General features: G+C 44.0%; 1 protein-coding gene and 2 long non-coding RNA genes across 5 annotated transcripts in view; 1 reads left to right on the top strand and 2 right to left on the bottom strand.

Moving 5' to 3' along the window:
- LOC309527324 (uncharacterized protein) overlaps window positions 1-13,544 on the top strand; it is an 18,197-nt gene extending 4,653 nt beyond the window's left edge. Inside the window, exon 3 of one of the 2 annotated variants that reach the window (XM_082214070.1) lies at window positions 10,967-13,544. In XM_082214070.1, the coding sequence (XP_082070196.1) occupies window positions 10,967-12,489 (1,523 nt within the window). In that variant the 3' untranslated portion in view covers window positions 12,490-13,544. Of the gene's footprint in view, window positions 1-1,461; window positions 2,833-10,966 lie in introns of those variants that run through there. The other variant, XM_082214071.1, reaches the window with a different exon arrangement.
- LOC309527460 overlaps window positions 1-15,294 on the bottom strand; it is a 23,983-nt gene extending 8,689 nt beyond the window's left edge. Inside the window, exon 1 of the long non-coding RNA XR_014217241.1 lies at window positions 15,226-15,294. This is a non-coding gene — a long non-coding RNA (uncharacterized lncRNA). The remainder of the gene's footprint in view (window positions 1-15,225) is intronic.
- LOC309527451 lies at window positions 3,772-8,083 on the bottom strand. Of its 2 annotated transcripts, none has more exons than XR_014217230.1 (2): window positions 8,025-8,083; window positions 3,772-5,867 (listed from the first exon to the last, which is right to left on the bottom strand). It is a non-coding gene; the product is annotated as an uncharacterized lncRNA (long non-coding RNA). The 2 variants fall into 2 exon arrangements; XR_014217231.1 differs by lacking the exon at window positions 8,025-8,083 and adding an exon at window positions 7,692-7,949.
- Window positions 15,295-15,392: the final 98 nt, after the last annotated feature.

Genomic DNA, 15,392 nt, shown 5'->3' with positions numbered 1-15,392 from the left:
CATCTGCAGTGATCATGGAGCCCAAGAAGGTAAAATCTCTCACTGTCTCCATTTCTTCCCCTTCTATTTGCCAGGAGGTGATGGGCCCAGTGACCATGATTTTAGTTTTTTTGATGTTGAGCTTCAGACCATATTTTGCGCTCTCCTCTTTCACTCTCATTATAAGGTTCTTTAATTCCTCCTCACTTTCTGCCATCAAGGTTGTGTCATCTGCATATCTGAGGTTGTTGATATTTCTTCCGGCAATCTTAATTCTCGCTTGGGATTCATCCAGTCCAGCCTTTCCCATGATGCATATAAGTTAAATAAGCAGGGAGACAATATACAGCCTTGAGGTACGCCTTTCCCAATTTTGAACTAACTGTAGCTGCTTGTCCCACATGGATGGGGTATTATTAGTAAAATTATTATTATTATTCTGGAATAGAACGTATCTATTTTCATTGGAGAAATGTTGGACGGTATGCTTTTGGACTGTTATCTGTAGGTTTCCTGCTCTGTGTCAAATAACTGGGATCAAATAAGTGTTGTTTACTTTTTATAATACAGTACAAGGAAGATCTCCCTCTGGAGTTTGCAGACTCTCCTTCCTTGGAGGTTTCTAAGCAGAGGTTGGGTGGGCATCTGTCATGGAGGCTTGAGCTGAGATTCCTACGTTTGTATGGGTTGCACTAGAAAGATGACCCTTGGGGTCCCTCCCAGCTCTATGATTCTTATGTTTATCTGCTTCAACAATGTTTCATTATGCTCCTATTATTTTATGTAGTTGTATTTTGTATAAATCATAAAAACATTATGATAAATAAATTATAAAAGAGGTTCTATTTACAAACAAAACATTTCAGTAGCTACCTTTCTACCGGTAGGAAGGGGTTGGGGGCCACAGGAAGGAAATGAGGTCGGAAAGGGGCCACAGTTGGAAAAAGATGGGGGAACTCTGCTCTGCATCATGTCTCTAAATTTAAGAAAGGGAAGGGCAGGCTGCCATTTAGATGAGGAGGATTTTCTGTGGATGATGCAAAATGTAAAATAGAGATGCAAGCAGCCTCAAATCAGCATTAAATGTCCTGTGTGGATGAGGCCTTAAACCAAGGGTCAGCAAACTTACTGAGCCTGGGCCGGTTCACTCCCCCGGAGATCTCAGCAAGCGCAGGATTGTGAGAACACACACCCGCAGACACTATTTCTGGCATGGAGAAGGCACCTCCAGCTTCCTATTGGTTGCAGGAGTTTGCTGCATCCAATAGGAAGCCCTGCCAGTGCCGCAGAAGTGAGTCGCCGCGATGCGCTGGTTTAGCGCAGCGTGCAGAGACTTGCAGAGCGCGTGGCAGGGTTCGGGGGTGGCTCGGGGGCCGCTTAAACGACCCCCCTGGCCAGATGTGGCCCAGGAGCTGTAGATTGCCGACCCCTACCTTATACAGACACATCATTTTACCACTTTTCCTTTCTTTAATCCATTAGGAGATGTTTCAGAGTTCCTGACTGAAGGAGAACAATCAGAACTGTCACGTGAAGGAGCTGAGGAGCAGAAGGAGCAACGGAAACTGCGGGTTCAAGTTGGAACCCACAGAAAGGAGGGGACCCAAATGCAGAAGGTGGGGAGAGAATCCACCGCTTCTCAGGTTAATGAAAATCAGATTTGCAGAGAGAAGCATGAATGTACTGTGTGTGGAAAGAGATTTCCTTATCGCTCAACGCTTACTTCACATCAAAGAGTGCACTCGGATGAAAAACCATATAAATGCTGGGAGTGTGGAAAGAGTTTTAGTCAGAGTGGCTCCCTTACTTCGCATCAAAGGACTCATACAGGGGAGAAACCTCATCAGTGCTTTGAGTGCGGAAAGAGCTTCAGTAACAGTGGCTCCCTTACTTCGCATCAAAGGACTCATACAGGGGAGAAACCTCATAAATGCTTTGAGTGTGGAAAGAGCTTCAATCAGAGTAACTCCCTTAGTAGGCATCACGCAATCCACACAGGGGACAAACCGTATGAATGCTTGAAGTGTGGAAAGTGTTTCCGTCAGAGGAGCAGCCTCACTAGACATGAAAGAACTTACACAGGGGACAAACTGTGTGAAAGCTTGATGAGTGGAAAGAGCTTCCATCAGGGGAGCATCCTCACTAGAGATAAAAGAACTCACGCAGGTGAAAAACCTCACAAATGTTTGGACTGTGGGGTGGGCTTCAGGCACAAAGGCACCCTCACAAGGCATCAAAGAATTCATACAGGGGACAAACCTTATGGGTGTTTGGAGTGTGAAATGAGCTTCAGTCGCAAAGACTCCCTTACTTTGCATCAGAGTAGTCACACAGGAGAAAAACCTTATAAATGCTGGGAGTGTGACAAGAGCTTCCGTGAGAGTGGCGCCCTTACTCGGCATCAAAGAACTCATACAGGGGAAAAGCCTTATACCTGTTTTGAATGTGGAAAGAGCTTCAGTCAGAGTTGTCACCTTATTGATCATCAAAGAACTCATAGGAGGAGAAACCTCATTAATGCTTTGGAAGAGCTTCAGAGACATTAGCTCCCTTAATATGCATCATACAACCCACACAGGGGACAAGCCATATTACAAATGTTTGGACGGTGGGGAGAGCTTCCGATATAGTGACTCCCTCATGAAGCATCAAAGAAGTCATACAGGGGACTGTATGCAGTGTTGAAAGAGTTTCAGTTGCAAAGACTCCCTTAGGTAAAGATAAAGGGACCCCTTACTGTTAAGTCCAGTTGCGAATGTCTCTGGGGTTGCGGCGCTCATCTTGCTTTACAGGCCGAGGGAGCTGGCGTTTGTCCACAGACAGCTTTCTGGGTCATGTGGCCAGCATGACTAAACTCCTGGCGCACGGAGGAACGTGATGAGTGCCAGAGCGCTCCCTTCCTGCTGGAGTGGTACCTATTTATCTACTTGCACTGACGTGCTTTCGAACTGTTAGGTTGGCAGGAGCTGGGACCGAGCAACGGGAGCCCACCCCTTTGCAGGGATTCGAACCGCCGACCTTCAGATCAGCAAGTCCAAGAGGCTCAGTGGTTTAGACCACAGCGCTACCTGCATCCCTCAAAAAGACTCCCTTACTTTGCATTAAAGAACTCACACAGGAGAAAAACCTTATAAATGTTTGGAATGTGGAAAGAGCTTCATTCAGAGTTGTCACCTTACTAGCCATAAGATAATTCATACAATGGATAGCCCTTACAAATGTTTGTAGTGTGACAGTTGGCAGCGGGAGGCCCCATTAGCGAAAGCGCACCTCAGGTTAAGAACGGACCTCCGGAACGAATTAAGTTTGTAACCTGAGGTGCCACTGTAATTACTCCCTTCCCACACCTCCCTGTTCTTCACGCAACTCTCTTGCTTGCTGTGAAAAGTGCTGTGGAGATTTTGTGGCTGGAATCCACCACCCCAAGATTTAAGAGTTCCATTCTTTGCTGACTGAGCTGTCCGTGAGATCCATTCAGTGGATGTGTATTTAGATCAGCTGGGTATATTGGTAAGCTCTATGAGAGAGCTGGTGGAGCCAGTGTGGAATTCAGCAACAGTTAAGTTGGATATGATTTTGACTTGGCCTATTCTTTTTTCAGAGTAGACAAACATAAGTTTAAAAGTTAAGTTTTATATTAATATTTTGTGTTTCCACATGAATCATTTGCATATTCTGTTGTTTATTTTTCCACATTTAGTGTATAATGTGCACTGATTTCTGCTTGATCCCCTTTCACTCATATCTTTCATAGGTTAAAAGGCATTTCCTGGTCTTCTGTTGATTTATCTAAAATAAATCTCTCCAAACACGTTTTAGCCTCTCAGGTCCTGTTGGTTCACCACACTCTTGCCCATTTGGGCAAATTAGGAACTTCATTTTCAAGGTTTTCATGAATTCTTGACCACCATGCATTCAGGTAAGGTAGGGGAAAGGTAATCAGAAGAAAGATGTTGGGGACCTCTGGAATTGGTACTTCCTAGTAACAGAGAGACCTGAATCTGCGGCCTCTGAGGAAGGGGCTTTGCTCATGAAACCTTGAACATGACCTCAGAAGAGCCTAGCTGGTGGATCAGGCCCTTAACCCACCTAGGCCAGCATCCTATTCCCCCAGGGACCAAGCAGATGCCTCTGGGAACTTCGCAACCAGCAGCGAGAACAACATGCCTCTTTAGGTGATTCCCAGGAACTGGCAATGAGGAATATACTGCCCAAAACAAGTGGAAGCTGTGTACAACCATAATGGCTGGTGGTCAGTTGTAAAAGCACGTGAACGTAATAGGCCGCATGGTAACAATCACAAGTTATTTACTAGAAACTACTTATCAAAAATTAGATGCCACTTCTCATAATGTCAAAATCAACATCGTGACATAATATAATAGAACGTAATTTCTTCATCTCTTGTATTTTTCTGTCTGATGTATTCCTTAGAAGAGCAGCATGAAATAGTCTTCTAAGTGTCCAATAAAGATAACTGGGTTGGCAGACAAAAGAAACTGGCACTGATGGCTATGAATTTGCCTAATTCTCTCTTAATTGGTGGCTATTACTGCATTTTGCATTAGTGAATTGCAGAGTTTAACAGTGAAGAAGTGCTTCCTTTTGTTCGTCCTTAATCTGTGCACAATTAGCTTCATTGGATGACCTGGAAAGGCAGTATTCTAGAGGGAGAAACACCTCCCTCTCTCCTATTTCTAAAGACCATGAATACCTTTTTACATCTCTATCATATTTCCCCATAATCGCCTTTGTTTCAGATTAGTAATTCCTCATATTTTTCCAACCCGTTAATTATTTTGTTTGTTCTTTTCCCAACGTTTTGTGAATCTGCAATATTATTTTTGAGGTCATGCAACTGGATCCATACAGTTTTATAAGGGCAGCTGCACCACAGATTTGTATATCAGCACTATGATATTGGCAGCTTAGTTTTGAATCTTTCCCTAAAACAGCATTGACCCATTTCACTACTTTCACATCCTGCGCCAATTTCTTTACTGAGCTATCAGCTATGATCCCAAATGTCACTTACCTTCTCAGTCATCACCAATTCAGATCTCATTTGCAGATGTGTTAAGTTAGGATTTCTTTTGCTTGAAGGTGCACTATATAAATTTGCTTACATACATTTGGTTATGTCATTGTCTTTAATAATGTTTTCCACCAGTTTCCCCAAAACAAACATTAAACTAACTAACGTGCAGTTTTCTGGAAACTAAATCCCTTACATTGGCTTCCCTGTTGGAGGAAAAGAAACTGGGCAGTCTCACAGACAAGTTACATATTTTTGTTAGAATACTTGACTTAGAATTCTTAAACTAATGGGTAAATTCCATTGGCTTTGGGTGATTTCTGAACACATAAGATCTCCAGTTGCCCATTTTCCCACACCTTACCCTGGATGGACTACGAATAAGGGAATTGCTTTCCTTTTCCAGGGATCAATGAGCTTTGAGGGGGTGTCCTTGAATTTCACCGTTGACGAATGCTCCCTGCTGGATCCAGGTCCGAGAGTGCTGTACAAGGAAGTCATGATGGATATTTATGAAATGGTGGCTTCTGTGGATAAGGATCCTTTCCCCCTGGATCAATAGCTAGCGAAGGTGTGAACTCCTGTTGGTGTAATATCAATTAGAGAGGGTGTTCTTAATTTCCCCATGACAAAGAATGTATGAAGAGCCCTGTTGGGTCGAAACAAAATCCTATGTAGTCCAGCATTCAGATGCACACAGACACACTTGTGAAATGTGATTTTACAGACGTCAAAGATTAGACACATTGGTTAAGAGTGACTTACCTTGATTCTCATTTTTCTGACCAATGAGGTCTCTGGTTCCGATTGGGTGGGGGGTGAACTTGCTTTTTCAATAGGATTGTTCTTACAACTGCAAGGCGTGGAAACAAAGGCTGAAAGGGTCTCATGTGTGCTGGTTGCAATTTACTGCTTTTAGGTTAGTCATAGACTGTTTAATCACATAGTTTGCTTAGCAGCATACATGACAGAATGATGGCGTCGCAGATATTATGCCTTACTATTCATTGCATTTAGTTGCTTTTTCAAGGAAGGTCATCTCAAAGCAAGTCAATGTAGGTTGCAAAGATTAAGGCCACAATAATTCTTTAAGTTAAAGGCCAAAAGCCTGGCTGAAAAGAAATGGGGAAAGTGTATTTCTGAGGTTTGATGGCTCATAATACCACTTTCTCTAGGAGTAATATCATAAAATTATATATCAATGGAGGTTTGACCACCACAGTTCAAGAAGGACACTGACAAACTGGAACGTGTCCAGAGGAGGGCAACCAAAATGGTCACAGGCCTGGAAACGATGCCTTATGAGGAACGGCTAAGGGAGCTGGGCATGTTTAGCCTGGAGAAGAGGAGGTTAAGGGGTGATATGATAGCCATGTTCAAATATATAAAAGGATGTCACATAGAGGAGGGAGAAAGGTTGTTTTCTGCTGCTCCAGAGAAGCGGACACAGAGCAATGGATCCAAACTACAAGAAAGAAGATTCCACCTAAACATTAGGAAGAACTTCCTGACAGTAAGAGCTGTTCGACAGTGGAATTTGCTGCCAAGGAGTGTGGTGGCGTCTCCTACTTTGGAGGTCTTTAAGCAGAGGCTTGACAACCATATGTCAGGAGTGCTCTGATGGTGTTTCCTGCTTGGCAGGGGGTTGGACTCGATGGCCCTTGTGGTCTCTTCCAACTCTATGATTCTATGATTCAAGTTTTATCCTTCTGAAATGTCCAGACTAGGGAGGGTTCTCGGTGGGATATATTTGTGCTGCCTGTGCTTCACCCACCTCCTTTGCCCTAACCTCCAGCCCAAGGAATCTTCAGAAGGGAGTTGCTGCCGAGGACACTGTGTGCTTTTTAATGAACTGAATAGAATGAAAGAACCTGCAGCACAAATATAAGATAAGGGACAACTGACTTTCTAGCAGTGCATGTGAAAAGGATCAAGGAGTCTTAGTAGACCACAAGCTTAACATGAGTCAACCGTGTGATGCAGCAGTAGCAAAAAAGAAAATTCTATTCTGGGCTGCATCAACCAGATTGGTGTCAAGGGAAGTAATAGTACCACTCTATTCTGCCTTGGTCAGACCACACCTGAAATACTGTGTCCAATTCTGGGCACCACAATTTAAGGATTTTGACAAGCTCGAAAGCCTTAGGAAGAGCACTTGAAGGAGCTGGGCATGTTTAGCCTTAGGAGGAGACTGAGAGGAGATATGATAGCCATCTTCAAATATTTTAAAAGGCTATCACATGGAAGACGATACAAGCTTGTTTTCTCCTGCTCAGAAGGGTAGGACTTGAACCAATGGCTTCAAGTTACAAGAAAGGGGATACCGACTAAATGTGAGGAAGAACTTTCTGACAGTAAGAGCTGTTGGGCATTGGAACAGTCTCCTTTAGCAGAGATTCATGCATTGCAGGGGGTTGGACTAGATGACCCATGGGTCTAATCCAACTCTGCAATTCTATAATTCTGATTCTAATGCTCCTTCCTTTCAACTTGCTTGTTTTATTATATATTTTAAGTAAGGATGTTTTAAGGATGTTGAGATCAAATTGTTATTGTTCATTTTATATATGTGCAAGCCTCCTTAACACGACACTATTGATTTACTTTGAGACATTGGAACTTGCTCATCAGCAAAATAGGCTCCCGGAATGAGGAGAAAGGGGAAAAGCCGAGTTACCTGTTCAAAACTGGTTCTTCTTACAGTGACAAGCTGTCACAGATCAGTGGAGGGAGGTGAAGACCTGGTTACTTCTTTTATGATTACAGTATTTGGTTTATTTTAAAATAGTTATTCATATACATATATTCTCACCATATGAGAGTTTAATGCCTCCTTAATCTGTTCAGTGGTAACGATTATCTTTTCTACGATCTCCTACTCTCAATTTGGAGAAAAGATGGGGCATTAATAATGGTGATGCCCATTATTAATATAATAATAATAATAATAATAATAATAATAATAATAATACTCCGGCTCTCAGTGGTCACTGCATCCTGCATGGGGCACCTGCTGCAGGAGAGGATACTGCCCTCGGGGCCTGATCCTGCAGAGCTTTCTAGAAAAAATCGGGACTCCTCTGCTTGCTCTCCGCCAGGAGCAGCCAAAAGGTTCCTGCCGCTCGGCTCTGCAAGGGTTAAGACGAAACCACAGCGCCAAGATTCCTAGAGCGGAAGGGGAGTCGTGCGCAAGAGGAGGAGGAGCTTCCGCTTCCTGTTCCGGGCCTGTCCCTCCTTCCTGTGGGACGCAGTTGCTTTCCCTGGAGGCGCCTCTTCCCTCTTCTTCCTTGCGGAGGAGCTTCTCCCGTTCTTTCTCCGCAGGGGAGGCTGCCTCTCCTGCCGCCTCCAGGCCAGATGCCGGGAAGGAGAGACGGAGGGAGGAGGAGGAGGAATGTATGTATTTGGGGGGGGGGCCTGGTCTTGGGCAAGGGGGGGGCGATTTCAACAGTCTTTATAGGGGCTTCGGGGTTCTCTTCCCTCCTGCGTGTCGTGAGCGGAGACCATGTTGCAACACTTTATTTCCCTTAATAAAGATCAGGCTTTCCAGCCGCTTTACTATCAATATACAGTGGTACCTCGGGTTAAGAACTTAATTAGTTCTGGAGGATCGTTCTTAACCTGAAACTGTTCTTAACCTGAAGCACCACTTTAGCTAATGGGGCCTCCCGCTGCCGCCGCCACACAATTTCTGTACTCATCCTGAAGCAAAGTTCTTAACCCGAGGTACTATTTCTGGGTTAGCAGAGTCTGTAACTTGAAGCGTATGTAACCCGAGGTACCACTGTACTCTGCTTGGGCTCTGCTTCCTCTGACCGATAGAGATCGCCTGAGAGAGATCTCTTATACGGCCTCTAGATGCCCCAGAAGGGTATTAGAAAGTATTATACTTAAGACAACACCTTACCTTGGAGTGCTTACAAAGAAGGGAACGGTTTTCTTCTTCCAGGGATTGGTGAGCTTCGATGAGGTGTCTGTACGTTTCACCAACGAGGAATGGGCCTTGCTGGATCCGGGCCAGAAAGCTCTGTACAAGGATCTTTTTCGCCTTAATCAGTAGCTAGCAGAGGTGTGAATTATCGTTTGTGTACCATCAATGAGATCACTAGAAGGCGCATTGGTAATTTCTCCTGGACTAAAGAACATTTGAAGAACCTTGTTGGATCAAAGGCCCATGTAGTCCAGGATTCTGTTCTCACGGTTGCCAATGTGGGGCAGAGGACTAACGTGTTTCTGAGTGTCAGAAGAGGAAGAATATGCACAGCAGTCCTTTGCAGATTTACTCCTAAGTAAGCTCCACTGAGTTCAATGGGTTGTACCTTCCGGTCAATAATGTGTGAACCATGCCAGCCTTAAGAAAGGATAGAGGAAGCAGACAGATTAATTTGGAAACAGAAAAAAACATGTTTAAAAACTGTTGGGGACTGTTGCAGAGGGGATGCCCCATTTGAGCTTCTCCAGGGGCAGGAAACTATCTAGGGCAGGTGAATCTATGGAGGCTTCCTTTCCTTTTTTTTTTTCCATCCCAGGAAAATGCTGCTTGTTTTGCCTTCAGAGCTCCTTAGGAAGGATGAAAGTGTCTGATCCTGCAAACCTAGCGAGGATGGAAGGAGGAAGATGGACGGTTGACGTGGTCAGGCTGTCTCCCACCACCTTTGAATGTTCCCTCCCAGGACCTCCAGAGGGATCTGGTGAGTTGCAGAGAATGGAGAGGGGGATTTGGGGAGATGTTTGGAGCAAGAAAACGAGGAAGACTACTGGGCTGTGAGAGATAAAAGGTAGAAAAGGAAAGGAATGTTTTTCAGTGGTGGCATGGGCGCGGGATTTTTGGTGGGGGGGGCAGGACTTTTGTTAGGGAGGCAGAACCGGTGTGATTGGTCAGTTAGTTATGTGTTTCTAATGTTTTACTTGATCTGGGGGGCTGCCCCCCACCCCTCCTTGGTTACGCCCATGAACGGTGGTGTGAAGAAAATTCTTTTTCAGAGTATAATATTGTGTTGGGTCCTGAATCTTCTGACACTCACTGGTATAGCTGCAGCAATTGCCAGATCAGGGACTGAATGGGCTTCATCTGAGTATTCAGACAGATTTTTTTGGTTTGCAGCAGCCAAGCTGCCAGGTCATCAGTGAGAGACTTGTGGGTCATGGCGGCAGTCCCTCTCTAGCCCACAAAGCCATTTCCCTCAAATCGTGTCCTGCTGCCCTACATATGTGGCTTCAGGGGTGGGACGTGCAGGGACCAGGATGTGACTGCAAAGGATATGTATCAGGAGCCTGAAAATGCACCGCTGATTGTTCCTTGGCACCTGAGACAAGATAAGGACCACTTGTTTTTTAAAATACTCCCATATATACAGAACTCCTGGTGTGCCTTTTGCAGACTCTCCCAAGTGTCCTTATTTTCCAGGGACAGTCCCAGATTTACAAAAGTCATCCCAGTTTTCAGATTTGATCCTGGAATGTCCCACTTTTTCTTAAAAGGTAAAGGTACCCCTGACCGTTAGGTCCAGTCACAGAGAACTCTGGGGTTGCACGCTCATCTTGCTCTATAGGCCAAGGGAGACGGCGTTTGTCTGCAGATAGCTTCTGGGCCATGTGGCCAGCATGACTACCGCTTCTGGTGAAACCAGAGCAGCATACAGAAACGCTGTTCTATTTACAAGCAAAACATTTAAATAGCTACCTTTCTACCAGTAGGATGGGATGGGGGCCACAGGAACGAAACAAGGTCAGAAGGGGGCCAAGGCTGGGAAAAGGTTGAAACTCTGTTCTACATTATGTTTCTGAATTTAAGAGAGGTTAGGGCAAGGTGCAAGTTAGATTAGGAGGATTTTCTGGGGATGATGCAAAATGAAAAATAGAGATGCATCAGCTTAAATTCAGCATTAAAAGTCCTCTGTGGATGAGGCCTGATAGAGACACAACATTTACCAGTTTTCATTTTTAATCCATTAGGAGATGTTTGGGGGATCCAGACTGAAAGAGAAACATCAGAAGTTCCTTATGAAAGAGCAGAGGAGCATAATGCGCAACGGAAACTGCGGGTTCAAGTTGGAACCTACAGAAATGAGGGGACCCAAATGCAGAAGGTGGGGAGGGAATCCACCACTTCTCAGGTTAATGAAAATCAGATTTGCAGAGAGAAGCATGAATGTACTATGTGTGGAAAGAGATTTCCTTATCGCTCAACGCTTACTTCGCATCAAAGAGTGCACTCGGGTGAAAAACCATATAAATGCTGGGAGTGTGGAAAAAGTTTTAGTCAGAGTGGCTCCCTTACTTTGCATCAAAGAACTCATACAGGGGAGAAACCTCATCAGTGCTTTGAGTGTGGAAAGAGCTTCAATAACAGTGGCTCCCTTAATATGCATCATACAACCCACACAGGGTACAAACCAAATTACAAATGTTTGGACTGTGGGAAGAGCTTCAGGCACAGTGACTCCCTCACGAAGCATCACAGAATTCATGCAGGTGAAAAACCATACCAATGTTTGGACTGTGGGAAGAGCTTCAGATCCCGTAACTCCATCATGAAGCATCAAAGGATTCATTCAGGTGAAAAACCATACCAATGTTTGGACTGTGGGCAGGGCTTCAGGCATAGTGACTCCCTCACGAAGCATCAAAGAATTCATACAGGGGACAAACCGTATGAGTGTTTGAAGTGTGGAAAGAGCTTCAGTCGCAAAGACTCCCTTACTTTGCATCACAGAAGTCACACAGGAGAAAAACCTTATAAATGTTTGGAATGTGACAAGAGCTTCATTCGTAGTAGCCACCTCTCAAGACATAAAAGATCTCATACAGGGGATAAACCTTATAAATGCTGGGAGTGTGGAAAGAGTTTTAGTCAGAGTGGTCACTTTACTTTGCATCAAAGAACTCATACAGGTGAGAAACCTCATCAATGCTTTCAGTGCGGAAAGAGCTTCAGTAACAGTAGCTCCCTTAATAAGCATCATACAACCCACACAGGGCACAAACCATATTACAAATGTTTGTACTGTGGGAAGAGCTTCAGGTACAGTGACTCCCTCACGAAGCATCACAGAATTCATACAGGGGACAAACCTTATGAGTGTTCGGAATGTGGAAAGAGCTTCAGTTGCAAAGGCTCCCTCACGAAGCATTACAGAACTCACACAGGAGAAAAACCTTATAAATGTTTGGAATGTGACAAGAGCTTCGTTAGTAGTAGCCACCTCACAAGACATAAAAGAACTCATACAGGGGATAAACCTTATAGATGCTGCGAGTGCGGAAAGAGCTTTATTGACAGTATCCGCCTCACAAGACATAAAAAACCTTCCAAGTGTTTAGAATGTGGAAAGAGCTTCTATTGCAGCAGCCACCTTACTAAACATCAAAGAATTCATACAGGGGACGAATCTTACGACTGTTTGCAGTGTGGGAAGAGCTTTTGTCACAGTAGCTCCCTTACCCGGCATCAAAGAACTCATAGGAAAACATCTTAGAAGGGATTAGAGTGGGGAAAGATCTTCAGTCACATCAAGATCTCCTACAGGAAGCAAACCAAAGATTGTACTCAGTGTTAGAAATTGCTTCTTTATCTTTGGTTTTAATCTTGCTTACCTCCCTCTGTTTAATCATAGGCTTTTGCTTGTTCTTTTGAGCCTAGTCTGCCTCCTAATGTCCACAGTTGAGTAGCAGGGTTTTGTGTTAGATTTTCTTGGTTTATTGGCTTCTCCTTGCATCATGGCAGTCTGAACGTAGGAGGGCGAAGAGTGGGCTTGCATTAGACAAGGCAAGAGATATTGTGTAGATGAGGCAAAATAAAATATAGAGACACAAGCAGTTTCAAGTCCACCTTAAAGTCCAGTGTGGATGAGGTCTTTGCACAGTCTTTTACCAGCTTTCTTTTTTTATTCACCACCACAGCAATGATTTGTACCCTGCCCGTCTAACAGGGTTGCCCCAGCCACTCTGGGCAGCTCCCAACATATATAAAAACATCTCCCATTAAAAGGTTTCCTTCTATAGGGCTGCCTTCAGATGTCTTCAAGGTTACTCATCTCTTTGACATCTGATGGGAGGCCCTCTGCCTGGTTCCCTGTAGCTTCTCACATTGAGGGAGCCATCAGAAGGCCCCTGGTGCTGGACCTGTGGTCCTGCTGTGGCTCCAAAACTTGTTGATGTAACAGAGTGCTTTCCTAATAAAGAACAAAACTACAAATTGTTTCCAGTAGCACCTTAGAGAACAACTAAGTTTGTTATTTTGTATGAGCTTTCATGCACATGCTCACTTCTTCAGATACAATGTGTGCATGTACACGAAAGCTCATGCCAATAACAAACTTAGTTGGTCTCTAAGGTGCTACTGGAAGGAATTTTTTTATTTTGTTTCGACTACGGCAGACCAAACACAGCTACCTACCTGCAGCTACACATTGCTTGTCCTGTTTGGGCTGTGTGTCCGAGACAGTCAACCCCTTGGGCTTGAAGCTTTGGGCGGGCTTTGGATCATAAACACAAAGTTAATAAATAATCATAATAAACAACTTGAATCAGATCCTGTTTTTGTAGCATGCATGCACAAACACATATATAATTATATCTCTATATATGTATGTGTATATAATTGTATTGTTTAATATTCTTGCTTATTCCCAGGTGGGGTGCCTACTTCCCCATTTTCGTTTTCCAGTTTTTCCTACACATCTTTGTTCCTCCGCATCCGTTCCATCGGATATGACATTCATCTCTCAGGTCTTTCCAGAAGCTGCAAAACACAGAAACGTCCCTTATGGTTGCTATGCTGCAGATTGATTTCCGGAGGAGAGTTAAATTTACAAATACAGAGTTTATTTCCTTTGGCACATAAAACATTCCTTGCATTTAATGTTCCGTATTTTGCACTTACGCATCTTTCTAATAATTTTAAGGGATTTATCCTAAGGAAACTGGAGATTTTAAGGGCCTAAGCTGATTTTAGTTGTATTTTATCGTTCCTACACTGGTCATGTAGGTATTGGTCAAACCAAACCCTGTGGAACTCCCTCCCATCAGTTGTCACTGAGATAAATTGCTACACAACTTTTAGAAGACATTTTAAGGCAGCCCTGGGTCGGGAAGTTTTTAATGTTTGATGTTTCATGATGCTTTTATATGTGTTACAATTTTAAATAATGCATGGGTTAGAAAGAGTGCTTAGAAAAGCATTTCTGTCCACCAGTTCTTAACTCCAGAACCTGAGGAGATAAGATACTTCCTACAGCACATGAACTACAGAATCTCTTCCCCCAGGAAGCATAGTGGCTTGGAACGGGGATGAGGCCCATTCATGGAGGATTAGGCTAGTCCCAGACTTTGCAACTCCTGCCCTAGAGAAGTCAGATGGGCTGCCGGCAGATGAAGACCTTATGCCAAATAAGCTTCTGGAAACTGGCTGTTTTTGAGGAACGGGCTGTTGTTGCTGTCCTTTTATTATTTTTAATATCAATACTTAATAGTCCTTTATATCCATATATATTTTAACTCTCTTGAAGTTTAATCACTTTTCCAATTTAACGGCAACCTGCCTTGACTTCCCGTCCTGGAAAAAGACAGGCCAAAAACATAACATTAATACAAATGGTAATGATGATGTCCGTGGGTTCTGGCCAAGCTGGCTCTGCTTTAAACATGTGTCCTTCGGGGGGGGGGCATGTTTCTAGATGTCGCTTTCTGGATATTAGCCTTCTTAAAGGCCAGAGTGCATCACCGACTCCACTCAGCTTTCCCTTGCCTTTGCCTCATGAAACCCAGGAAGACGGGATCCCATTCTACTTGGAAGTGGTCACTTCCTCACAAAGATCCCAGTACTTGTTTTTTTTTTTTGGGGGGGGTGTTATTGGGATGTTTTTGTTTATGTATTTTGTTTTTATATTCTGATTTTATATTGTGAGCTGCCCTGAGATCTGCATATATAGGGTGGTATGAAAATTTAATAAATATATTAATAATAATAATAATGGCTCAGTTCCTCCCTATAGGTGAGGACCAGGTCCAAGAGAGATGACCCCCTTGTTGCTTCTTTTTATGTTTATTAGCTATATCTTCAATAGCTGTATCTATCTATCTTTATTAGAGTAGAATTCCTTTTTAAGGATTATATATGTCTTCCTGCTTTATCTGCAAAGCCACCTTGACTCCCAGACTTGGGGGGGAAAAGGAGGCATATACTGTACAATAACAAAAAATAATAATGATACTATGGCTCTCAGGGGTCACTGGATCCTGCATGGGGAACCAGCTGGGGGAAGAGGATCCTGCTGCCCTCGGGGCCTGATCCTCCAGGGCTTTCCAGACAGAATCCGGGCGCCTCTCCTCGCTCTCCGCCCCAGCAGCCAAAAGGTTCCTGCCGCTCGGCTCCGCAAGG

Source organism: Podarcis vaucheri (assembly GCF_965113315.1).
Source record: "Podarcis vaucheri genome assembly, chromosome: 2".
NCBI lineage: Eukaryota > Metazoa > Chordata > Lepidosauria > Squamata > Lacertidae > Podarcis > Podarcis vaucheri.
Note: the sequence above shows the minus strand (reverse complement) of the source record. Positions and strands in the feature narration are given on the sequence as shown.